The sequence below is a fragment of the Chionomys nivalis genome, chromosome 3, assembly GCF_950005125.1.
Source record: "Chionomys nivalis chromosome 3, mChiNiv1.1, whole genome shotgun sequence".
Lineage (NCBI taxonomy): Eukaryota > Metazoa > Chordata > Mammalia > Rodentia > Cricetidae > Chionomys > Chionomys nivalis.
Genome location: NC_080088.1, coordinates 123,236,930 through 123,262,798, shown reverse-complemented (window position 1 = coordinate 123,262,798; position 25,869 = coordinate 123,236,930). Strand labels below are relative to the sequence as shown.

General features: G+C 51.1%; 1 protein-coding gene across 3 annotated transcripts in view; it reads right to left on the bottom strand.

Moving 5' to 3' along the window:
- Sez6l (seizure related 6 homolog like) overlaps positions 1-25,869 on the bottom strand; it is a 161,362-nt gene that overhangs the window by 36,563 nt on the left and 98,930 nt on the right. For all 3 annotated transcript variants that reach the window (XM_057763576.1, XM_057763577.1, XM_057763579.1), the window contains exons 2-9: positions 22,764-23,321; positions 21,011-21,144; positions 20,089-20,281; positions 19,411-19,596; positions 13,943-14,108; positions 11,036-11,202; positions 9,635-9,829; positions 8,193-8,331 (exon numbers count right to left, since the gene is read on the bottom strand). In XM_057763576.1, the coding sequence (XP_057619559.1) occupies positions 8,193-8,331; positions 9,635-9,829; positions 11,036-11,202; positions 13,943-14,108; positions 19,411-19,596; positions 20,089-20,281; positions 21,011-21,144; positions 22,764-23,321 (1,738 nt within the window). The remainder of the gene's footprint in view (positions 1-8,192; positions 8,332-9,634; positions 9,830-11,035; positions 11,203-13,942; positions 14,109-19,410; positions 19,597-20,088; positions 20,282-21,010; positions 21,145-22,763; positions 23,322-25,869) is intronic.

Genomic DNA, 25,869 nt, shown 5'->3' with positions numbered 1-25,869 from the left:
GAGCATCTTCAATAAATTGTGCTGGCAAAACTGGAAGTCAATCTGTAGAAGAATGAAAATAGATCCATATCTATCACCATGCACAAAACTCAAGTCCAAATGGATTAAAGACCTCAATATCAGTCCAAACACACTGAACCTGATAGAAGAGAAAGTGGGAAGTACTCTACAACACATGGGCACAGGAGAACACTTCCTACGTATAACCCCAGCAGCACAAACACTAAGGACATCATTGAATAAATGGGACCTCCTGAGACTGAGAAGCTTCTGTAAAGCAAAGGACACTGTCACTAAGACAGAAAGGCAACCCACTGACTGGGAGAAGATCTTCACCAACCCCGCAAATGTTTGGGCTTCTTACCCCAGCCAGTTGTGGAGCCTGGGAGTAGGGAAACCGCCTTTGATGAGGTTCGTCACTGTGCAGCTGGAGTTTGCCTTCCCTGGTGTGCACAGGAAGAAATAATGATCCAGCCATCCCGTTTTCCTTTATTCCTTCCAGACAAGTGTTGGACCCTTATGTAGATATCACGCCCTTGAAAGGTGGTCCAAGGGACACTTGCAAGGCAGGCAAACATATGGAAACCGCCAAAGCATATGCACTTATTTAAATGTAAATTATATACATGCATACACATGATTCATCCATCAGTCTGCTGATTTCAGAGAGGCAAGTCAATGTACATACAGCTTTAAGGTACTCAGAAAGCAGCTGGTAATAGTACCAGGCTGTGAAAATAACAAAACACAAAATAGCCACAGAACAGCCCTGTTTCTTAGTCTGTTCTCCAGCGAGGTCCAGAGTTGGGTCTTGACCACTTCCTGTTTGTCAAACATCCGTAGCAGTGGACTCTTCGAGGTCCCAGATCTGCCTCTGGCCTTTCGCAGTGTGTTAGCTTTTCATTGCTGTGTTCACATCCTGACAGGAACATGCTTAAGCCAGGGTGCCCTTTTGTCTTGTAGGTTAAAAAGGGACAAAGTCCATCCTGATTAGGAAGCATGGCAGCAGAAGCATGCATCATCTTGTCACACTGAGTTTGCACTCAGGAAGTACAGTGTGGACAGGAAATAAGGCTGACCATAAAAATCTCCAAACTCAGACTCAGTGACTAACTTTCTCCTGGGAGGTTCCTCTTCCTAAAGGCTCCACAACCTTCCAAAATAGCAGCTGGGGAGCAGGTAGTCAAACACACGAATCTGTGGGGGACCTCTCACAATCGCACCATAACATTACATCCCTGGTGCTCATATACAGACCCGTGGCCAGCTCACGTATCCACCCCAACTTCAAAAGTCCCCAAGGTCTTTTAATAGTCCCTTAACTGTGAGCCACTGTAAGGTCAAAAGGTAAATTCTATATGTCTAGCATACAACGGCAGAGTGAATGTTCTCATTCCAAACAGAAAACATGAAGGTACCCCAAGAACAGATAAGACCAAAGCGAGACAGAAACCAGAACCTTCAACTTCATGTCAGGCATCTGGGGCTCACAAGGGAATAAACTGGGCCCCGAAGGGCTTGGGTGTCCCTCACTAGTTCTAGCCCACGCGGCACCACAGCCTCTGTCTGTCTGTCATGGAGGTCTGGCTCTCCTCCATGCCTGTGGCTTTCCTGGTGCATGGCCCATGGTCCCGGCACTTCCAGTGTCCTGCAGACTCCATCACGACGTCATCTCCCTCTTCACAGCGTCACGCACTGGCCTCGTGGGCCCTTCTCTGCAGAGCCTCTGAACTGCCTCATGTGGCCGGGCCTCAGAGGCTGGTGGGATCTCCACACAAGCCTCTTGGTCCCCCTTCGCTACAAGGAATCTCCTCAGGCCATTCTTAGTCCAAGCTGTCTTCAAAAAGCTTTCCCAGGGGGCTCTTCTCTCACAGCGCCTCCCCTGTTACCCCGTGTGAAACGGGTGGTTCCTGACAGGCTCGACCCTTTGGATGGTTCCACACTTCACTTCTCCTGTCCCTCTGCTGTACATGCGGCTCTCTCTCACTACAGACGCAGACAGGAGCATGCCCTGCCACAGCCCTGTTCTCAGGACACGGGCAACGTACAACCAGGTTCTTCACCTTCATGCCACACAGGTGACCTTTAGCCCAGTTCCCGTGGAGCTCTTATGCCCTGTGCTGGCTAGTTTATGTCAATATGGTGTAATCTGGAGTTATCTGAAAGGAGGGAACCTCGATTGAGAAAGTGCCTCCTTAAGATACAGCTACAGACCGGGTGGTTGTGGTGCATGCCTTTAATCCCAGTATTCTGGAAGCAGAGGCAGGCGGATCTCTGTGAGTTTGAGGCCAGCCTGGTCTGCAAAGTGAGTTCTAGGACAGAAAAGCTGTTATACAGAGAAATCCTGTCTCAAAAAACCATAACCATAACCAAAACAACCCAAAACCAAAACCACCAAAAACCAAAAACCAAACCAAACAACAACAACAACAACAACAACAACAACAACAAAGCAGGCTGAGTAAGCCACAAAGAACAAACCAGTAAGCAGCACCCTCCGTGTCCTCTGTGTCTGCTCCTGCCTCCAGGTTCTTGCCCTGCTTAGGTTTCTGTCCTTACTTCCTTCAGTGATAAGCAGTGAGTGATATGGAAGTGTGAGCCGAATAAACCTTTTTCTCCCCAGGTTTCTCCCCTTCATGGTGTTTCATCACAACAATAGAAACTCTAACTAAGACAAGTTGGCAGCAGTATATTACCTGGCGTTGCTGTGACAGACCTGACCTGCTGCTTTGGGGAGGAATGCGGAAGGAATCTGGAACTTTGGACTAGATATGCTGCTGAGTGTTGAGAGCTCAGCGAGCTGTTCTGAGGAGATAGGAAGATAAGAAGGTAGAGGGCAAAGCGGATGATGGAGGCCCGCAGAGCAGGGTGGATGATGGAGGCCCAGAGAGCAGGGCAGATGATGGAGGCGCGCAGAGCAGGGTGGATTATGGAGACCTGCAAAGCAGAGCAGATGATGGAGGCCCGCTGAGGGGAGAGTGGATGACAGAGGCTCACAGAGCAGGGTGGATGATGGAGGTCCACAGAGCAGGGCGGATGATGGAGGCCTGAAGAACAGGGAGGATGATGGAGGCCCGAAGAACAGGGAGGATGATGGAGGCCCGCAGAGCAGGGCGGATGATGGAGGCCTGCTTGTGAAGTTTCAGAGCAAAGAGAGTACTGGGTCATCTGTGGGTCATGTAGCTGAAGCTGAAGCAGCTGTGATCAACAGGAGATCCAAACCAATAAAGTTAAACCTTTGTTTTGCTGGGACAATGGATGCTGGTGAACTGGAGCCAAAGAATCAGCTGCGGTAAAGAAGAGACCAGCATCGTCGAGATTAAATCACCTGGGAAGTGTGTCCTCGGGGTCAGCACACAGAAGCTGGGGTCCAGAGGCAGCCAGCATTGTACTTCCTGCTGGCAGCGGAACTTGGTAAAGAGTCACCCACGGGTGTAGTGATATTTCATTTGTATTTTAGTAAATAAAGCTTGCCTGAAGTTCAGAGAGTAAACCAGCCACACTGATCAGCCTTACAAACCAGACAGTGGTGACACACACCTTTAATCCCAGTAGCCACACAGAGAAACCATGCGGTAGTGGTGCATGCCTTTAATCCCAGCATTCGAGAGAAATATGAGACAGGAGGAGAAAGCTCTCAGACAGTCTCATTCGGAGGATTCCTGGAGGCAGGATCGCCATTTTGGACTGAGGTAGAGGTAAGAACCAATGGCTAGCTGTTTCGCTTTGCTGACTTTCAAGTTGAACCCAAATATCTGTCTCTGGGTTTTTAGTAATCATGCTACACAGGTGTTACTGATTTTGAAGGTCTGCAGGGGTCATGGAGAGCAGCTGAGGCTTGGCACTGTGTGGCAGGGTTGGAGTCCCTGAAGAGAGCCCAGGAGAGGCTGTTCGTGAAAGTGCAGCCCAGTTGCAGCAGAGACCCCAGCATTTTGGAGATGCCAGAACCATGGGATGGGCACCAAGAACAGCAGCAGTGGAGTGGAGCCAGCCTGGGCCTGGAAAACAAGCTGTGTGTGCTGCGAGGGCGGAGCCGGAGAAGTGACCCAAGCTCCTTGAGGAGCCCAGAAGACTGCAAGAGTCATTGCCTCTGCCTCCCTTCTTGCCATAGGCCACTGAGATTAAAAAACAAAAAACTAAACAAAAACACACTACCTCACCTGACTTTATGTGAGTCCTGGGGACTTGAACTCGGATCCTCACCCTTGTGAGCACTTTGTCCACCGAGTTGTCTCTCCAGGCCCTTAAGAGCGTTACTTTCTCCAGTACAAGGGATAAGAAAAGAGCCAATCACTGCCCAGAGCAAAGGGCTCACATTGGAGAGCCATAGAAGCTTGACCACAGCCAACAGAGGCTTTTCCCGCCCTCAGGTGTCTGCCCTTGTGCTGTCCCACCAGGGTCCCTCCCTGCGTGTCATCATGTCTGGCTCTGCAGTGCCGGAGGTAACAGCTCCCCTTAGCTCCCCTCTACCATCTGTACAGGGACACGTAGCCCTGAGAGCAGGGGAGCTGCGGCGCCACCATTCAGCTCAGCTGCCTGAATAACTAGAAGACAGGCACGTGTCCTGTGCCATGCCCCACCCCATGCTGGTGCCTTGGCCTGGCTTTGGGAAAGGACTCTGAATTAATGGTTTCAGCTTCTCTGTCGTACACAGTCTTCGAGATGGAAATAAAACCCAGTGTGGTGCCAAGCTGAAGGTTGATGCAGTATTTTGTGCACAGCAGGGTCGAAAGCAGATCCCACTTTCCCTCCATCCTCAGCCAGGCTGAGACACCCACGGATATGGTCAGCTGGAAGTGGGCAAAACTGCAAAGGAGAGGAGGCCAAGATGAGCAGAAATGGAGGAAGTCCTCAACAACTTACCGAGTGGGGCTTGAAGCTGGGTGGGACCCTTCAAGAAAGCAAGAACCCGGGAGACAAACTTTCCTTCTCCCACGGAAGCTCGGTGAGTTTGCCTGGTAACCTCTTCAGGGAAATGTTCTATAAGTAGAATTGTATGCTTGTACCTTATCACAAGGACAAAAGGGAGCCACAAAAGAGTGAACAGCATGTGTGTGTGTGTGAGTGTGTATGCATATGCATGCATGTTCACATGTTTATGAGTGCACGTGTGTGCACATGTGTGCACATGCATGCAGAGGACAGAGGTTAATGTCAAGTGTCTTCTTCAATGGCTCTTCACCTCATATATTGGAGCAGAGTCTCTCACTGGCTAGTCAGCTTGCTTCGGGGACCCCTTCTGCCCTCCCTAGTCCTGGATTACAGGTGGGCCGCCATGCCCAGGGGACATTCGCATGAGTGAGAATTGACCTCAGGTCCTCATGCTTGTGAGGCAAGCCCCACTGGGCCATCTTTTAGACCCCATGCCGCTCTAGAGTGGAGGTTTCTCTATGAAGCTTCATTTAAGAGGATCCTTGAGATGACCCCCATTATTGGCCCTTTCTTCGGGTAACCCCCACCCCCCATGCCTCCAGCTACTAGGCCTCTCTAAGTAAATCACCCCTCCCCTACTTCCAGCTTGCATGGAAGCTGTCTTTGCTGCTGGAACACTTGGCCTCTCTCTCCTCACCTGCTTTCCTTCTTTTTCATCCTTTCTTGGAAAACGCTTTCTCCTATCTGCCCTTCTTGGTTCATCTAGGCGGCTTCCTAGCTGCCCATCCACCCTTCAATACTCTCGTCACCCCCAGGAATCACAGACATCGATGTCCCATGACCCCCACTGAAGATTACAGAAACTTCAATTGAGAGAAGGCCTGGATCACAGAGCTGGGAAGAAAAGGAGGTGGAATTCTGTCCCTGGCCCATGAGGATCAGCTGTTCAAGGTTTGTGGGACGTTTGGCTTGGCAGGAGCAGGAAGGCCAAGGGACAGGAAGGCCAAGGAAGGCTCCAGGGTCAGCTTTACATGACAGTTCAGTCACACACACACATGCACACACACAATGTGCATGCACGCATATGCACACATGCACACACATGTACACACCTGAGGAATAGATAGAAGATCCATAAATGAACCCACACGGTCTTTTACAAAGGTGTCCAAATCAGACACTGGAAAAATAGAATCTTCAACAAACAGTACCGAGGAAACTTGTAACAGAAATGGAATCTATGCCCCCCACCCCAAATCGATTCAACATGGGTCAAAACTTCACTTTAAGACCAGAAATTGTAACTGTTAGAGGAAACAGAAGAAAATAACCCAAGTTACTGGCACAGTAAAGGGCTTTCTGTGGGTATCCAACAACTCAGGGAAAAGGTCCAAGAATCAAGAGACTGAACTGTACAGAATTTGAAAGCAAGAGAAGCAGAACTAAGAGATGGCAGTCAGGGTGGAAGATCTTTGCCAGTGTCACCTCAGAGGATTGATAGATAGTGTCTGTAAAGACCGTGGAAAATAAAAGCCCCCAATAACCTTATCAACCAGTGAGCGTACGAACGAAACAGACAGTTCTCCAAAACCAAACACAGGGCGGTAGAGATGAGACCGTTCAGCGTCCTTAGTCACAAAGGATATGATAAGAAGGCCATCTCAACCTAGTCAGAATGACAACGCACGCTGAGGCGGATGGGGGAAGGGAACACTTACTCATTACAGGTGGGAGTGGCCCCAGGACAACCACGGGTCTCCAGAAACCGGAAGGAGAATCCCAGGCAGGTCTCTGGGTAGACCACAAAGGACCTAAGCCAGCCTTGCACAGAGAGCTCACGCATCTGGGCCTATTGCTATTCATAATGGCCGAGTGATGTGGTTAGCTTTGATATCTGTGGACAGATGTGTGGATAAAGAAAATGTGGCATTCTTATGAGTTGTGTTCAGCCATAAAGAAATAAAATTTTGTCATTTGCACGAAAATAGATGGAATTGGAGACCATCATGTTAAGCAAAATAGCCAGACTTGGACAAATGCAACATTTCCTCCTTTATGCAAAATCTAGATTTTTTTTTAAAGATAAGGGGGACTTTTTGAGGGGAAGCTGAAGAAGTGGATGGGGGCAAAGCAGAGTGTGGGGACGGATACAGTCACATGGTATCATAGACACCGTGACAAAACCCATCCCTCACCTGATGAATACACACTACTAGGCACGTGGGACCCGCCTGCTGCTCACAGAGCCAGAGGCCCTTGGACTCCTGCTCCTGGCCTCTTCCCAGCCACCTGGGTCTGCCAGAAAGACTTTTACTCCAGACACCACCATCTGTCCCTGTCCCCATCTCACAGAGGACAGTGGGAGGGGGTGGCTGAGAGGCCAACAGAGGCTACTTCTCTTTGGCTTCCGGCAGTTCTTGGAAGCTTCCCTCCAGGCAGGGCGATGACCTCAGATACAAGCCCCCAGAGCTAGCAGCTTCACTCTGGGCTCAGTGTTGCCCTCCTGGGGACCTGGTGGCCGTGTGCTGGGTGGACACATTGTAGTTGTGCCCAGGGAGAGTGGGAAGTGGCTTAGGGCAGCTGTCCCCATTTATTAAACACTTATAGCTATTTGTCATTATATGTAGTCCAAGGTCTGGCAAAATAAGACCAGATGTTGACTGACAGGGACATCTAAGTCAGATGGCAGACAAGGAAGAACTATAGTGAGCTGGGATATGTGGCACAACTTCCTTTATTCCTGCCCACATTGGCCATTTGGCCCTTCAAAAATTGTGGGCTGACAAGATGGCTCAGTGTGTAAAGTCACCTGATACCGTCCCTGGGTCCTGCTGTTAGAAGGTAGAATCGACCCCCACAAGCTGTCCTCTGACTGCCCCCCCCCCGACACTGTGATGTGCACACTCTAACGTTCACTCACAATGGATGCATGAAAGTAATAGAAATAAGAAGGGACCTTTGCACCTCTTCTCCACTCATCTTTCGCCTGAGCTTTGCCGTGGAAGCCTTCTTCCCCTCCTTTAGGTCGAGTCCCCAGTGGCCATGACCCTCCTTCATGCTGTGAACTGAAGCCACGCGTGTGCTTATCTGTGTACACCCTCCCCGAGCATCAGCCTCCTTAGCAGAACGAGTCCATGAGAAGAGGGACCGCTCTCTTCATATGCTGCTGGTCGCATTACTGTGACAACCCCAGGGCTCTGCCGCTCCCTGGCATGTAGTAGGTGCTTAGTTAATCCTGGCTGAACCAATAAAGCAGAAACCAGCTCCTCCCCATCTGCCTGCCGTAGTGGGCCTTGGTGAAGGGCGCCTCAGACACTCACAACTGAATGTCCAAGAAGATCCGCTTCTCCTCCCCGACGTGAATCTTCCACACACAGTCTTCGCCTTCTGCATAGGGCTCTGGCCAGTTTGGAGACAGCACCACTCCAGCCACGGCAGAGAGCTCCCCACCGCACATGGCTGCAACAGACAGACAGACGGACAGACACAAGAAAGACACCATTGTGAGGAAGCCAAGAGAGCATAGTGGTTGGGAGATGGGGGATGAAGCCGGCAGCTGTGGGTCACTATGTGCGCATGTGGGGTGGAGTTGGGGGCAGCATGGGCACACCTGTGTGTGTGTGTGTGCATTTATGTGAGTGTGCTTGTGTGTGTGGAGACCGAGGCCCTGGTCTCATCTGAAGCTCTGAGGGGAGAGGTTGGCAGTGTCTTCTCCACTGAGGACAGCTCACACTGTTCTGCCAGCTTTAAATGAGGTATGTATCGACTTATTGAATCAGTTTCCCTCCTTGTGTGGCCAGAAATGCCCTTGCTGGCCACTGGCTTATTATGATGGAACGTGTGAGCTCACCACACCCGCTTGCTGCTCCTCCCCTGGCCCCAGTGAATGCCCAGATGGCAATGAGGCTCAAGGTTCTAAAGATCCGGCCTGGACCAGAAGCAGAGATGAGGTGGCTGCTTTCTAGGTTCCATTCTGTTTACTGCCTTGGAAAGTCCTCAGTATGGCAAAGGCTGAAACCTCAGTAAATTCTGCTCTGTTAATGTAGCATGTTTAATTCAGGGGCCAGTCCCTCACCAGAGCAAGGCTGTGTCTTCACGCCAACTGCCAGCTGGTTGCCAGGAGCAAGGGCACGCTTTATTCCATTGTATGCCAGAGCTCAGTGGCCTTGAATACAGGAAGTGGGGAGTCAGTGTGGGTGAGAGTTGTCATAGCCAGCATTGTCTAGGCTCTGAGCACAGGGAGGCGAAGCCCACTCCAGCTCTTCCAATTACCCTAGAATGCTCTGAGCATGTAACTTCTGTGTTGGATTCATCATCATAAATGGGGCTTGTGTCTTCTGTGTGTGGCTGTAGAGAGGGTATTGTCATGAGGGACTTGCAGCCCTCAGCAGGTGCCTGGCTGTGGTCTACAGTGATGGCCATTCAGGGCCCTAGGGCTGCTGTGTGCTGTTGACTCAGCTGTCACTGCAGCAGCATACGAGGTGGGGGAGGGCATAGGATCTGACAGCCATACAGGGCTCTCCTGCCATATCGGCTGTGCACTGCAGGTCTTGGTTCTGCAGGAAGGAGAAGCTCCTAAAATGGACCATTTTGTGACTCCTGCAAGAACCAGTAGCAACCAGATCCAGAGGATCACTGGTCTGGAAAGGATCTCATCCTAAAACCAGTGTGTAATTCAGCCAGACCTTGCAGGCTGGAACCTTGTTCTTTGCAGGAAGGGGGAGGCCCTGGAGTTCTGGTGCTGTGGGAGGTGGTGACTCACCTCGGCATAGAGGTTCCGTGTCGTTCCAGTATGGGTCACGCACATTGACACATTCAATGACGGCTGGGCCCTGCTCCAGAGAGTGGCCGGGGTCGCAGGTGAACTCCACAATGGTGCCGATGTTATAGGTGGGGTCTGACGTGGTGAAGTTCCCGTTTTGGATGTAGGGTTCGTAGCAGTGACCTTTCTCAAAGGCTGGGTTGAGGACACAGAGGAGGGTAGTGGCCAGATGATATAAAGAACATCCTATACTGTTTAAAAATAGCTCAAAGACAAGGCACCCCAGAGGTGCAATCCTAGCTCTAGAGAGACCAAGACAGGTATAGGTTATTGTGTGTTCAAGGACAGCCTGGGCTACACAGCAATTTCCAGGATAGCCTGGGCTACTGAGTGAGACACTGTCAGAACAGAATGGTGCCTCTGACCAGGGCCAGGCATCTGGACTTTGGGGGCCTCATTCTTTCATGTGTGATATAGCTAAGACCTGCCTCCTGCCCCAGAGAAATGCAGTTTTTATTTCTGTGCCCCAGCGCTGTGGGCCCTGCCATTGGATATACATCGTCTGGCCCTCACTAGCCACCCCTCAACATACACACTCCGGGAAGTCTAAGCTGCAGCCCCTAGGGAACACAGAACACCACGGTCTAAGCAGGAGAGACCCAGATTGTTCTTAGGAGGAGGCTAGACCCCACAGGGACATCACTTGGAGCAGTGGCAGGGGCTCTGCCATGTCCTAAGAGAGGGCTTCAGGCTGGCTCTCTTCCACCTTGGCTTTCTCATGTGAGAGGAGACAGTAGTTCCCTATCTCTGTGTGGTGAGGGTCACATGGGGAACACCCACACAAGTCCGGTGTGATGGCACACACCTGTGATTCCCTCACCAGGAAAGTCAAGGCAGGGGGATTCTGAATTCAAGGTCAGCCTGGATTATTAGAGACATTCTGCCTCAAAAAGCCCAAACTGAAGCAAGAAGGGATGTAACTGTGGCTACGCTGGCAGAATACTCGCCTAGCATGCAGGAGGCCTTAGGTTTGCTCCTCAGTGTCGTGTGAGCTAGGCTTGGTGATTCATATTTGTAATCTTGGCACTTGGAAGGTAGAGGCACGAGGATCAGAAGTTCACTGAGTTTGAGGCTAGCCTGAGCTACATGAGATTCCTACATAAACCCTGACTCAAAAGAAAGAAAGAAGGAAGGAAGGGAAAGATGAAGGGAGGGAAGGAGGAAGAAAGAAAGGAAAGAGAGGGAGGGAGGGAAGGAGGGAGGAAGGAAGGAAAGGAGAGATGGAGGGAGGGACTGAGGAAGTAAGGAAGGGAGGGAGGGAGTGGGGGAAGGGCTATACCAGTCATCAGCACAAGAGGTGACTATCCCCTATCCCAGGCCCAGATTCAGGGGGTTTCTCACCCTCAAAGCGGATGTTGAAGGCAGAGGCTGCCTGGCCTTGGTCAGACATGAACTCGATGCGGATGCTGCTGCCCTCGCTCAGCAGGCCCTCAAAGGGCACACTTTCTGTTCGGAGCGAGTCGTACAGGAGGGCCGATGTGTTTGTCTGTCCACTGTAGACAATCATCCTGGCCAGAGAAAGGACAGAGGGGTGCTGATTTGTCTTCTTGGGTCAGTGACCCTGTGGCCAGAGGGGAGGGGGCCATGGGAGTGCTGATTTGGGCCCCTGTCTAAACCCAGATCCTGCCTTTTCAGTCTTCCCTGTCCCTCACAGAAATGCAGGCTGCCTGAATATTACAGGTCCTGGTGCCACTTGGGAAATTCCTATGAAAACGCTCCTCCCCCGCTCTTCGCTCTTCGCATAGCTCTGTCCTGGCCGTAGAAGAGGCTGCCACTCTGAGGACGCCTTGAGACAGACTGGCTTCTCTTCCCAGGGTCTTTCCCTCTTCCTCTGAGAGCCTCTTCTTCAGCCCTAATGGGGTGCACAGATTCCTTCCTTGACTTCTGTCTGTGTCCTTCCCATATCCCCAATATAGATACCCCCAGTTCTGTCACCCAGGAGCTCCCATGCTTTTGGGTTCTTTTAGTGCGGCCCTCTGAGAAGTTCATGCCCTCCTTGTTTCTGGATAGAATCTTGTCAGGGCTCTGAGTTCTAGAGACTCATATGCTGGGATGTTTAAGTCATTTTTCTTCAATAATTGGCATAGGGTGCATAAAAAGACCACCCCACTAACTTCAACCATTACCAACACTGGAGCGCTAGGATCCCTGGGGCCAACTCAGCTTCTCTGTAGGTGTCATGGACACCAACAGAGTGGAGTATCTCTGGGTCATTTGTCACAGTCTGCACAGCTTTCGGAAAGGCCTGTTTGGTCTCTTTCTGTCTCGGTCTCTCGCTGTATCTCCCCCTCTCCCACCCTGGCTCCAGCGCTGGAGAGAGAACGCAGGCCTTGCACATGCAGTCAACGGCTCTTACCCTGAGCTACATTAACAGCGCTTGGTTGTTTTCGAAAGAATCTCACTCTAGCTCGTGCTGGCCCCGAACTGACAGCCTCTTGAGTGCCGGGATTACAGATGTAAGACACCATGGCTTTCTCATTCTTTTCCTTTTCTCCTCCGCCCCTCTTCTTTTCTTCTCTGACAGGGTCAATGAATGCAGTCTTTTTGTTTTGAGACAGCATCTCACTATGCAGCCCTAGCTAGTCTGGACCGTACAGAGATATGGCTGCTGGGATTTAAAGGTGTGTACCATGGTTTAGTGTGTGGGTATGTGTGTTTGTGCCTGCTTGTGTGTCTGTGCACTGTGTGAAGTCAGTGAACCCAGGTAGATTCTCTGCAAGAGCAGTTAATGACCACAGTCACCGAGTGTCAATGTTACCCGGCTTTCTCATTCTTGGCTGTAATAAATGCCAGTTCTGCTTACCTCCAGTGTTACACAGGAGAGGTAATGAGATGAGTGCTTCGAAAGATGTCCATTAGCAAGGTGTGCACGCCTAGCTATGAGCCAGTCTTCCTGGGAAAGACTGCAATTTGACACCGAAACACCCCAGTGGCACATACTGGAGCACCTCATTTGCTCTGCTGAAAAGCTGGTGGAGAGCCCCCCTTTCACACATCACACTGGTTGGTGACTTTTTGACACAGACCTTCTCTGTGCCAGATTCCAGAATTCCTAAATATCGGTGCCCTGGATGCAACACAGCTGCCAAGGTCCTACCCCTCCTCATTCTTGCAACTTGGGTTGTTCCTGAAGACTCCGCTGGTTCCTCTCCGCACAAGCCCCAAGGTCTGTAGCCCACCCAGCTGTATCTCAAGGCTGCAGAGAGTGTGACCATGAACACAGTGACTGACAGATGCTCTGGATAAATTCACTGCTCCCTCATCCTTCTGATATGGCCACTGTGAGTTCCTGTGGGCTGGGATCCCCGCTGTCCCAGGATCTGTCTGCTGATCCCACATACTGCATTTCCTCCCTGCAGTTTCCACATCACCCACTGCTCACCAGGGTATGGTGGTTAGACTGAAATTGGCTCCCACAAGCTCATAGGGAGGGGCAATATTAGGAGGTGTGGCTTTGCTGGAGTAGGCGTGGCCTTGTTGGAGGAAGTTGTGTCATTGTGGAGGCGGGCTCTGAGGGCTTCTTTGTTCAAGCTTCCCTCAGTGTGACACTGAGATCACTTCCTGTTGCCTGCAAGATGTAGGACTCTCGGCTGCTTCTCCAGCACTGTGTCTGCCTGCACACTGCCATGTCTCACTATGATGGTAATGAACTGAACCTCTGAACTGTAAGTGAGCCACCCCAATTAAATGTTTTCCTTTATAAGAGTTGCTGTGGTCATGGTGCCTCTTCACAGCAATAGAAATCCTAACTGAGACACAGGTAAACTCCCCGCCCACACATTCCCATCCCTCACCTGCTTTCAGAGCACAACCTAAGACAGGCTCTTGTTTTCTAGAATGTTCTAGAATAAGGCCCTAGAATGCTGGTATTGAATCTGGATTCCTTATATTTATATATGGTCTGCACACACAGGCTTGGCAGAGTTGCTGCCTGCTCCCGGTTTCTCCATCCCTGTTTTCTGTCTTCTCAGGGGCCCATGCTGTCTTTGCTGTGCCTGTTCTCTATGGAGATCTTGTCTTTGTACAGAGGAGGTTCAACTAAGGAAAGAGATGCCATAGGCTGTGTATGTATGTATCTTCCTAGGTGCTCAGGCAAGTTTCTCTCCCCCAGTATCTCAGTTTCCTGGTTGGAAGCAGTAGTCATAAGCTCTTTACCATCCTCTCCCAGGGCTGTCTTTCTGGGGTCCAGTCCACACCACAGCTTGCCCTCTCTAAGATGGGGAGGGGCAGCTGGAGTGGACAGCTCACCTGTCCTTCTCCTGAAGCAGAAGCCTTTCCAGATGCAGGTGCAGCTTCTGACCCGCTGGAGCCTCGATGGTCCACACGCAGCGCTGGCTGCTGTTGGCGTTTCCAGGGTAACTGGGGGAGAGGACTCGGCCGATGGTGGCGTTGTGCACGGCTCCTCCACACGGGGCTGGATGCAGAAAGTGAGGTGGTGAGGGAAGAGCAGAGAGGAAATGGTGGGCTTGGTCTCCCCGCACTGCACCCAAGCCCTTTAGCTAGGGTGAAGCTAGGAACACAGGAGGGAGGCTGCTGACTTGACCCCATGCATGGAGTCAGCAACATCTGGGTGCCGCGACAGGGAGGGCCTGAATGTTCAGACTGAGCATAGATGTTCTTTAGGAAATCCAAATTTACTCACTCATTCATTAATTCATTCATTTACTCACTCGCTCATTCATTCACTCACTCACTCATTCATTCACTCACTCAGTCAGTCAGTCACTCATTCATTCACTCACTCAGTCACTCATTCATTTACTCACTCATTCACTCATTCACTCACTCACTCATTCACTCATTCCCTCACCCAGTCACTCATTCATTCATTTACTCACTCAGTCACTCAGTCAGTCAGTCAGTCAGTCACTCACTCAGTCATTCACTCAGTCAGTCACTCGCTCGCTCACTCACCACTCACTCACTCACTCACTCACTCACTCACTCACTCACTCAGTCATTCACTCGCTCGCTCGCTCACCCACTCAGTCACTCGGTCACTCAGTCACTCAGTCACTCACTCAGTCCCTCCATCTCTGTGTGTGCTACATTGCCCCTGAGGAGGTCAGAGGACAACCCACAGGAGTTGACTCTTTGCTTCCACCGTGTGGGTTTTGGGGATTGAACTCATTCTTTAGGCTTGGCAGCAAGAGCGTTAACTCATTGAGCCACCTCCCTGGCCCGATGCCTCGACTCTCAGTTATGAAAAGATTCTCAGAGGCAGATGGAAGCAGTTCACAGAAGGAGAAGCATGTACCTAGGACTTAGTGCACAGATACCACAGCAGCGGAAGAGTCGAAGAAACTCCAGCTGAGTTCTGCTTTTACCCACCCATCGGCAGGCTGAAAAATATCAATAAAGTCAGAGCACAATTGGCAGGGGTCATGGTTTTACTTATGCACAGTGGGCAACTCACCAGGTGTGCTGTGACCATTTCCCGAAGGGTAATTCAGCAAAAACTCGTTTTAAACTATGTCGGAACGCCCTGACCCAGAAATGAGCCCTGCAAGTTTATTCTGCAGGGAGCTTTGGATTTGATCTGACTTGTGAATGAGGCTGCCCAGCTCTGCCTTCATCCTCAAAACCAAAACTAGAACCGATATGAATCTCCAAGCACACACTGGGCCTCCACAGAGCCATCAAACACCGCATTCTCAGACACTGCTTATGAATCCCGGAGCTTGAAGAAGCAGCAAATAGAGCGCCTCGTCCGTTCCTGTGAGTGAGCTACAGAGGTAGCTTAAGACCACTGAATATAAAAGTGATTTGTTCCTGTCTTCTGTGCATTTGTGTTTCTGGAATTTTGTTTTAACCAGAGCCATATAACACTTTTATGTTAAAATAATATGGCTAAGTGACACTATAAAGTGATTTGTGGTCTACAGGAGCTGCGCAGCTGTCAGAGCGCAGAGGAGAGGACGTGCTGGGACTCACTCTCAGGGGGTCGCAGTGTGGGTGATGTTTGGGACAGTTGGTCCAAAGTCTCTCGGTCCAGGGAGATCCCTGTCCTTGAGGAGGATTGAGGACTGAGGACATGTAGGAATCTTTCTTGTCTGTCTAAGCAAAAGGCCCCAGTTCCTCCTCCAGGGTCAGAGAAGCAGAACACACACGCACAACTGGGGTCTCCATCCAGAGCCAGATCAAACCGGTCATGTTGTGGAGCTGCCTCTTCCTTTGAGGACAAACACGGCTCCTGGCTCTTTCCCGAGTCCTGGGAGTCCCTACTCAGGTGTTGCCTCTCCTCAGCTTCTTTCTTGGATTTTTAAATTTTTTTCTTTTAGAGACAAGGTCTCATGTAGTCCAGACTGGTCTCAAATTAACTTTGTAGGTGAAGATGACCTTAACTCCTGCTCCTCCTGCCTCTGCATCCCAAGTGCTGAGATTTCATGCATGCTGGGGATGGAAGCCCAGGCTGCGTTCAGCTAGGTGAGCACTCAGTGTGCTCTGGGACTCATTGCCAGCCTCCGTGTTCTTCACACCTCTCCGAGACCAGGCTGCCCTTCTCGGAGACCCGCCTGCCTCTGCCTTCCAAGTGCTGGCTTAGAATTTCTCTGCAAAGCACCTTCCACAGCGGCTTGGGCTCTTGGCTGTGATGACAGTGGGGTCGTAGTGGACGCCATCTCCCGATGATATGGCTTCTAGTGTGCGCTCAGTGATATCAGTTTCTATTTAGTTACTTCTTAAAAGTTTGCGAGAGGATCTCCATTTGTAGCCCAGACTGGACTGAACTGTTAATCTCCTGCCTCAGTCTCCCCAGTGCCAGGACTGCAGGCTTGGCTTCATGAAACATTTACTGAGCAAATAACAACTGTGCCCCTCACAAATGGGTCAAAGGAGCTGACAGGCATTAAGCCACTTGCTCAAGGACACACAGCTGACAAGCAGAGCCACTGGGATGTAGGCCGGGGCTATTGCATGCCATGTCTCGTTCATAGTGGCATCCGATGATTCGGAAAGAAGACAGTGTTGGGGGTTGAGGGTAGAGTGGGCACTTTCCACATGGTGGGTGAAGAAAGACCGCTCCTTGCTTTGGTTCTCTTAGCTCCCCAGCTCAGTTTGTGACACCCAGTAGATACTCACAGCGTGTCTGCTGACTGACAGAATGATGGGACTGGGTTGGCAGTGGAGAGGTTTGATAGCTCTCCCTGCCCTGGACTCAGCCGTGTGGCAGGTGGAGAGAACACCAGGAAACCATCCCCCTCGGAGAGCAGGATTCCCCTTCTGTTCCATTCCAGGGACACTGTCCTCCTGTCTGTCAGTCTGAGACTCAAACCATTGTGCTACATATCTGTGATGGACTTGGCATAGCCTACCTGAACCTGAGGTGTGCCCATGGTGGCTGGGGGTGGGGACATGATCTCACCCCTGACAGGCCCCTCATGACGAACAGGCTGCTGCTTCCCATCCTGTCCCCTCTTGTCTTCTGATATGTCAGTATAGTTTCTTTCTTCTTTTTCTTTTTTTTAAAATTTTTTTAGATTGGCTCTCACTCTATGACTGTCCTGGAACTCACTGTGTAGACTAGGCTGGCCTCAAATTCACAGAGATTCTTGTGCTTCTGCTTCCTGAGTGATGCTGATATATTCTGACTTCCTCAAATGTGCTGAGTCCTTTCACCTCTGGGACTTTGCACAGGCTAGCTCACTGGTCGGGACAATCCCCACCCTCTGCCTTCACTTAGCCTCCACAGCCTGGCCCCTTGGGGACTCCTTCTCCGGTCTCTGACTTAACATCACTTCTTATCCCTGAGCTCTTTCTCTGAGGGTGACAGGGTTTCTCCTGTCCCCACCTGCGATGCAACTCTATGCCTATGATACCCTTTCTGGCACTTTCTACTCCCCCCGCCATGTTAGCTCAGATGTTTGTCACACAGCGTGGTGGTTTGAGAATGGTCCCCATAGGCCCATCTATTTGAATATTTAGTTACCAGGTAGTAGAACTGCTTGGGGAGGGACTGGGAAGTGTGGCCCTGTTGAAAGAATTTTGTCACAGGGGTGGACTTGGCAGTTTCAAAAGCCCATGGCAGGCCCAGTCTCGCTCTCTCTGTGCCTCCTGCCCGTGGACTGTGATATAAAGCTTTTGGTTACTGCTCAGCACCGTGCCTGGCTGTTTTCCACCAACTGATCATGGACTAACCCTCTGAAACTGTAAGCAAACCCCAATTTAATTTTTTTTAAAGGAAGGGTTGTCTCAGTCTTGGTGTTTCTTCACAGCCATAGAGCAATAATTAAGACACACGTCCTGCACCAAGCTGCAGACTCCAAGGGAGCAGGCCCTCACAGCTCCAACGGTGGGTGCAGAACCCAGTAACCAGTGGATACTTGTGGGTGTTGGTAGGACGACTGACAGACCCTCGGGGCCAAGGATCTTGGCTGTCACCTGCAGGCCCGCACCACCCACTTCTCTCCACCAGGGGGCATCAGGCCACCCTAGTTGGTGGCTGGCATCAACTTTTGAGTTCACATTGACTGAGTTCAAAAAACAAAACCAAACAGCACCAGCCACCTGCAAAGTCCAAACAACAGAAGAAACAAGGGCTAGGTCAGACCTTGTCCTCAGAGAAAAGGTAGTGCCACAGGCCACATGAAGAGGTCAAAAGAAAACCACAGAACAGGCAGAGAGGCCTACACATCGTACTCATAGAGGTCTGGATTCAGCATATGTAAAGAGTGTTTTCAGAACAAACAACAACCCAGTAGCCTCTTGATGGCAAAAGGTTTGAAGAGTCTTTCTTAGGAGATGGCGGTACACTGACAGCTGCCAAGCATATAAAAGCGTTTGAAAAGAGGTGAGGTACTTATCAGGAAACAAGAACGTGGTGAGATGCCTATAGACCCACTGTGCTGGTTATAGAGCACAGAAAACAGTGAATTGATAATGTTGGCAGGACAGAACCACTGTACCACTGGGGGTGGGGAGCGGAAGTGAAATGGCGCAGGTGCTGTGGGAAGTGTGGACCTGTGGGGTTAACGCCTCAGGATCATATTGAAGAGAAATGAAAAGTTACTTCCTTGTTCCTAGCAAAGGAATTACTTAGATAAAAGGTAGAAGTAATTCTAACGTCTCATGATGGATAGGTAAACAAAGCGGAACATAACACATGACGGAATATTACTCAGCCACACAAAGGAACGGCATGCTTATTCATGCTAAGGATCTTGAAAACCCTATGCCTAGTGGAAGCAGACAGACACAGAAGCCACGTGTGCTACCTCACAACAGAAACAAAGGTGACTGCAGGGCGTGGGCAGGGCGTTGTAGGTCTGACGAAGGCTTAGCGTCTAGAATACACAAAGAAGACAACTGCAGCCACTACTGCTGCGTGCTTGCTGGCGAGCAAGGTTCCCGCTGAACAGAGCGGCGGTGGCACAGACCGCTACAACGTGACCAGTGCCTTCAGGAGCCAGTGTCATGCGTTTTGTTACAACACAGTTTGGAGAGCAAGAACCCTGACCAAGGTTACTCCAGAGGCCCCAGAGCGGTGGTTCTCAACCTGTGGGTCTCGACCCCTTTGGGGGCCGCATACTGGATATCCTGCATATCAGATACTCACATTATTATTCATGATGGTAGCAAACTACAGTTATGAAGGAACAATGAAATAATTTTATGGTTGGAGGTCACCATGCCATGCGGTCACAGTGCTAGGAAGGTTGAGGACCACTGCACTACACGGTGTGGTCTCCCACCTCCTGGCTGGTGGACACTGGTGGTACCTGAGCAGACAGGCTCCCGGCTGCTCCAGTGCGGTTTGGAGGCGTTGATACAGGTCAGGGTCTTGGCTCCCTGCAGTTCGTAGCCCAGGTGGCAGTGGAAGCGGGCCACCCCACCAGAGTGCAGATCCATCACCGTGACGTCTCCGGCCTCGGGCCTGCGGGGGAAGCTGCAGCTCAGCATGAAAGCTGGGGAGGAAGGAGAAACTGCATCAGCTGCAGACAGGGAAGCCGGCGACCCACATTCAGGCAGCAGCCTGGTGCGGAGGACAGAGGGGACCCTGGGGAGGCTGGGTGCTGGAGTTGCCAGCTTCATGGTTTCTCCACATCAGTTTTCAAGGTGGCTTGGAACTTGCTGATTTGGCTAAGTCAGTAGGCCAGCAAATCCCAGGAATCCACTGGAGTTACAGGTGCGCCCCGCTTTGCCTTTTATGTGGGTTCTGAGGATGGAGGCCCAGTTTTCACATTTGCATGGCAAACTCTTTATCTGAGCCCTCTCTCCAGTTCCAAAATTATCTATGTTTTGTTCTTGGCTTTAAAAACCATTGCTCCCAGACAGGGATTCTTTTGATTTAATCAAAATGCAACTGGGGTCCCTGGCACAAAAGCCCAAGAGTGTGGTTAGGTGTTAAGGGAAAGTGAGGTCAGGGTCTCCACCCGACTGGCCTCAGAGGACCCTACCCTGGTAGTGCAGCTGGAAGGTCCCGAGTCCATCATCCTGGAAGGTCCGGAAGTAGACAGAGATGGCGTTGGTGGGGCTACGGATCACCTGGCCCTCCACCAGGAGAGTCTGGTTGGCTAGGACTGTCAGGGTGGGGCCGTCCACCCCACGGATGGAGAGCAGTTCCCCCTCTGACAGATTCACACTCTTCACCTGGAACACACAGGGTAGATAGAGAGCTGGGGCAGCAGGGGTGCAGCTGGAGCGGGCGCCCAGAGGCCCCTGTGCAGGCAACTGCACTGGAACACGCGGGGTAGACAGACAGAGCTGGGGCAACAGGGGTGCGGCTGGAGAGGGTACCCAGAGGTCCCTGTGCAGGCAACTGCATTGGGTACTGAGTGGCGGCTTGGACTCAGCACACTCCCTCCTGTCTGTGTGAACTGATGAGCTCGCAAGGGAGGGTGCTCTCTTTCTAGGTCCCTCCTGTCTGTGTGAACTGATGAGCTCACAAGGGAGGGTGCTCTCTTTCTAGGTCCCTCCTGTCTGTGTGAACTGGTGAGCTGGTAAGCCAGGGTGCTCTCTTTCTGGGTCTCTCTCGGCTTCCTCCCTCCTCACTGTGTCTGCACTCCAGGGTACCCCACCTTCCCCAGGCACTTGTTTACTTCTGCACTCTATGTTGTAAGGGGTGGATGACGGTACTGTGTACCCATGTGCACACATGGACATATGTTTTGTATGTGGTGCCTGTTTGTGTTTAATATACAGGGTGTTAAGGGACTTCATTTCTGGGTAATGCATCCGGTGATTTGCCAACATGTCATCTCCGTGTTCTCGGGCTTCAGTGGGACATGCACTTGTGGGAGGTCCCACTCTATAAAACCAACCAAAATAACCCTGATCTGAGAAAAGATGTGACAGTAAGGGCAACCGAGACTGGGCTACCTGTAATTCCACTCCATAGCCCGTGTAGACCGTCACATTGTATGTACACTCCAGGAAGCTGCCGAAGGGCTGAGGTGGGAAATCATTTGAGTCGATGTATCCCTCGGGCTCAGAGAAGCTCACGCTGCAGAGAGCTACGGAAGAAACAAGTGCTGCTGTCAGGACACAGGGCTGCTGCCAGGAGCCCACAGGTGGGCTGTGGAGTGGACATCGACCTATGGGGTCTGGGCTTAATTGTATGTCCACCAGACCCCATGTGCCCCTGGAGTCATCACAGAGACAAAACCAGGGATGACTCTGCTGCTGGGCAATAGGGAGGAGAAGCCACAGCAGAAGAGAAGCTGAGAAGGGTGTCTGCAGAGGTACAAGAGAGCCAAGAGCAGAACCTGCAGCCACAAACTTGAGTAGGGATTGCTGTCTCGTTTTCATTGATGCCTGCTGACCTCGGTCCTCTCCTGACAGAAGTTACAGGCCATCAGAGGGCAGCCCCATTCAGCCTTAGAATGGCATTCCACTCCCATCTTTTAAAAAATAATTATTAAGACATATATTTTATGTATATGGTTCTCTATCTCCATGTACACCTGCAGGCCAGAAAAGCACATCAGATCCCATTATAGATGGCTGTGAGCTGCCCTGTGGGTGCTGGGAATCGAACCCAGGCCCTCCTGAACATTACCAATGAGCCATCTCTCCAGCCTCCTTCCACTATCATCTTAAAGGTAGGTAGATAAAAGCACAGGGAGGGTCGGTCGGGCCAGCTCACACAACACACATTCAGACCCAGCAGACAGCCTTAGTTGTGAGGTGCAAAGCACCGTGACCCCTAAACAATGGTTCTGGTGACAATGCTCTAAGCAGAAGGACTTGACTGGGAGAAAAACAGAAGCCTGAAGGTGGCATTACCAGGAGCCTCCAACAATCTGACCCAAAACTTACCTACTTTGGGCAAGTACACCTGGCTCCCGGTGTCCATCTCCACGGCCTGCATCAGCTCAAAGACCCCCCACTCTGTCATACAAAATCTGATGGCTTTTGCACATTTTTGCTCTTCTCTCTGCTCCCTACTCTGAGGGGGTGGAGATGGCCTTGGCAGTTTGTTCCCCATAAACCTTTCTTGCTCTCCACGTTCTGCAGTTTAATGCACCCTCGCTTGCACAGCGAGCGGCTGCGATGCATGCTTGGCAGTTGTGGCCTCTCCCCATAGAAGGATGCAGACAAAGAGAAGTACCAAGTGCAGGCCCGGAGAGCAGGCTCAGCAGTTTGCTCCCTGCTCCAGCCCTTCTATAGGAAGGTGGAGAAACTGAACATCCTGCTCCCTTACGCTGTCAATCATCTATAGCGACACCGCTTCCCCATGACGACAGAAGGCTGTGGGTGCAGCTCTCCTATGGTTTAGGGAATACGATGAGGAAGAAGTCTGGGGCTCATAGAACGGATACAACTAACTTTTCTGACATCTTTGTATCCATGGTTGGCTGACTCTTCAGAGAAACCCGAAGACAGGAAGGGCCGCTAGCCTGGAAAAGCCAGGGCACTTCCGGTGAGGGCGTGGCTCAGTAGTACGGCCCTTGCCTAGCATGTGCTGGACCCTGAGTTCTATTTCTAGGACACCCGTGGACACACACACACTCTCTCAAAACAAAGTAAAAGGACGGTTGGAGCGGTAGCTTGCTCTCCCTCCAGGAGCAAGGCCGTGGTTCCATGCGCTCTGTGGAAAGCACAACAAGGGTAGGAGGCGAGCGTGGCCTACCTGGGGCCTGCTCCGTGGTGATGATGGTAGTGGTGATAATGGTGGATGTGGTGGTCTCCTGGCTCTCCTCGGAAGCGGACCCGGTCAGCTCATTGTCACCCTTGTCCTGCGGGCTCCCCGGGCTGCTGTCGTCGGGGGCCTGTGCAGGTTCCGGGCTGTTGGGGAGCGAGGTCACCAGTGTGGTGAAGGGCACGATCTGCAATGGAGCAGGCGCTGTGGGTTGTTCAGGGTCCCCAGGCACACGCGGCTTTGTGGTGGCTGAGGCAGGGGACCCTAGTCTCTGCAGAGTTGTCGGGGTGGCCAGGGGCCTCAGCTGCCTCCGGGCCGAGTTGAGTTGCTTCAGGGACGGCAGGCCCTTCCTGAGGGCTGGGGTGTGCGGGACACTGCCCTCATCAGGGAGTGCAGGGGGCAATGACCCCTCCAGCATTTCCAGTGCTTTCTGGGATGGCAGGGGTCCTGGGGACGCTGATGTCACCCCCTCTTCCATGTTGCTCTCCAGCGAGGCAGAGGGCAGGAAGTAGGCCGTGGAAGGGTGTGTGTCTCCCTCTGGACCACCGTCTGGGAAGAGGGGGAGGAAACATAGCCATTAGGTTGGGCCTGCCTCACCTGTCACCTGTGAGGGTGGCATCTAAAGGTGACACCCCAGACCAGATAGGGACCATTAGTTCACTGACCTCCCTTCCCTTCTTTCCTTTCCTCACTTCCTCTGTTTCTCTTTCCGGAAGAGTTGGGGGTCCATCACGCTGGGACCCACTAAAGGTTAAGCCTACAGAAGTCAAGGGCACCAGCTTCATAGTGGTGGGGGTGGAGGTGCCTCATGGTGGCGGTGAGAGTACTTCACGGGACATCGCAGCAAACACAGGTATTTGCTGATTGGTTCGGAGGCAGATTCATGAGGGATATGTGACTCCAGGCAGAGAGGCCTAGTGCTGGGGATGCACTTGCCCTACAGCAAGGAGCATGGAAGAGGAGATCCAGGGCCAGAGCTGGCAAGGGTGGGAGGGTTGGCGGGGCCTGTGGATCTTGCCATTCTGTGATTTATTTCTATCTTGAAAGTAAAGCATGGCCCTCGAGTTGCAGTGGAAATATGTCACAGTAAACCGATGGCAAGCTGCAGGCTCATGCCCCACCCAGCTTCATAGCTTAGCAACCTTGGGCCCTTGCTCTTTGATCACTTTGCTGACCCCCACACGAGCAGTATTCGGCTGCCTGCGGCTCCCAGTGCCACTAGAGAAGACAGTACTACACACTGCCAGCCCAGAAAGGGTCTGAGCCCCATTGAAGGCTCTGACTGAAGGGGTGTGGCTTTGGCGGCATCACTGGTTTTCCTTCCAATGGTTTAAGAATTAGCGCTTTATCTTTTTGTTGACGGAGGATTAAAATGTTCTCACCATCGATAAGGAACAAACAATGGCACAGTGAGAGAAGACAGGTTTGAGTGTTTGTGGGGCAAGTTTGGACTTCAGCACGTCTCTCTAAGAATACAAACCTTAGGCCGGTGGTGGTGGCACACCTTTAATCCCAGGACTTGGGAGACAGAGTCAGGTGTGAGTTCAAGGCCAGCCTGGTCTACAGAGTTCCAGAATAGGCACCAAAGATACATAGAGAAACCCTGTCTTGAAAGACAAGCAAGCGAACAAACAAATAAATAATATAAACTTTAGAGTTAAACTGCCTGGTTTCTTTCTCTGTCTTCTTTTCCTTTTAGGGACAGGGTCTTCTGTAGCTGCTGTGTGCCTGAAGCTCGCTATGGAGCTGAGGATTCCAGGTCTCGCGATCCTCCCTCCTCCACTTCTGTAGTGCTAGGATTCCAGGTGTGCTACCATGCCCAGGTTTAGGTGGCGTCAAAGCCCAAACCCAGAGCCTCATGCTAGGTAAACACTCAACCCACTTAGCCACTGAAGGACGGGAGCAGGAAAAGAGAGAGATGCTGCCCTCAGTTTGCTTCCTTCTTTCCCCATTCAGCCCGGGACCCCAGTCATCCACTCCAGCTGTCTGTATTTAGGATGGGTCTTCTCAGCCCATCCTCTTTGGGAATGTTCATGGCATCCGTCTTAGGGTCATTATGGCTGTGATAAACACCAAGACCAAAGCGACATAGGGGAGAAGAGGGTTATTTGTCTTATGCTTCCACATCATAGTCCATCACTGAAGGAAGTCAGGACAGGAGCTCAAGCAGGACGGGAACCTGGAGGCAGGAACTGATACAGAGGCCATGGAGGGTGCTGCTTACTGGCTTGCTCCCTTGGCTTACTTAGCCTGCTTTCTTTTATAACCCAGGACCACCAGCCCAGGGGTGCCACCACCCACAGTGGGCTGGGCCCTCCTCCAACAATACTAATTAAGAAAATGCCCTACAGCTGCATTGAAACAGTTTCTTCTTTTTATTGTTAGTCCTAGGATTTTTCTTCAAAAACAGTGTCATTTTTTAATTGTTTTTATTGAGCTATATATTTTTTTCTACTCCCCTCCCTTCCTCTCCCCTTCCATCCTGCCCTCTCCCATGATCCATATGCTCCCGATTTACTCAGAAGATCTTGCCCTTTTCTATTTCCCATGTAAATTAGATCCATGTATGTCTCTCTTAAGGTCCTCTTTGTTGTCTAGGTTCTCTGGGGTTGTGATTTGTAGGCTGGTTTTCTTTGCTTTATGTCTAAAAGCCACTTATGAGTGAGTACATACAATATTTGTTTTTCTAGGTCTGAGTTACCTCACTCAATATGATGTTTTCTAGATCCATCCATTTCCCTCAAATTTCAAGATGTTGATATTTTTTCTGCTATGTAGTACTCCTAATTGTGTAAATGTTTCACATTTTCCATATCCATTCATTGGTGGAGGGGCATTTAGGTTTTGGCTATGAAAAACAATTCTGCTATGCACATAGTTGAGCACATGTCCTTGTGGTATGATTGAGCATCCTTTGGGTATATACGGAAAAGTGGTATTGCTGGGTCTTGAAGTAGGGTGTTTCCCAATTTTCTGAGAAATCACCATACTGATATCCAAAGTGGCTGGACTAGTTTGCACTCCCACCAGCAATGCAGAAGTGTTCCCTTTACCCCCAACCTTTCCAGCATAAGTTGTCATCAGGATTTTTGATCTT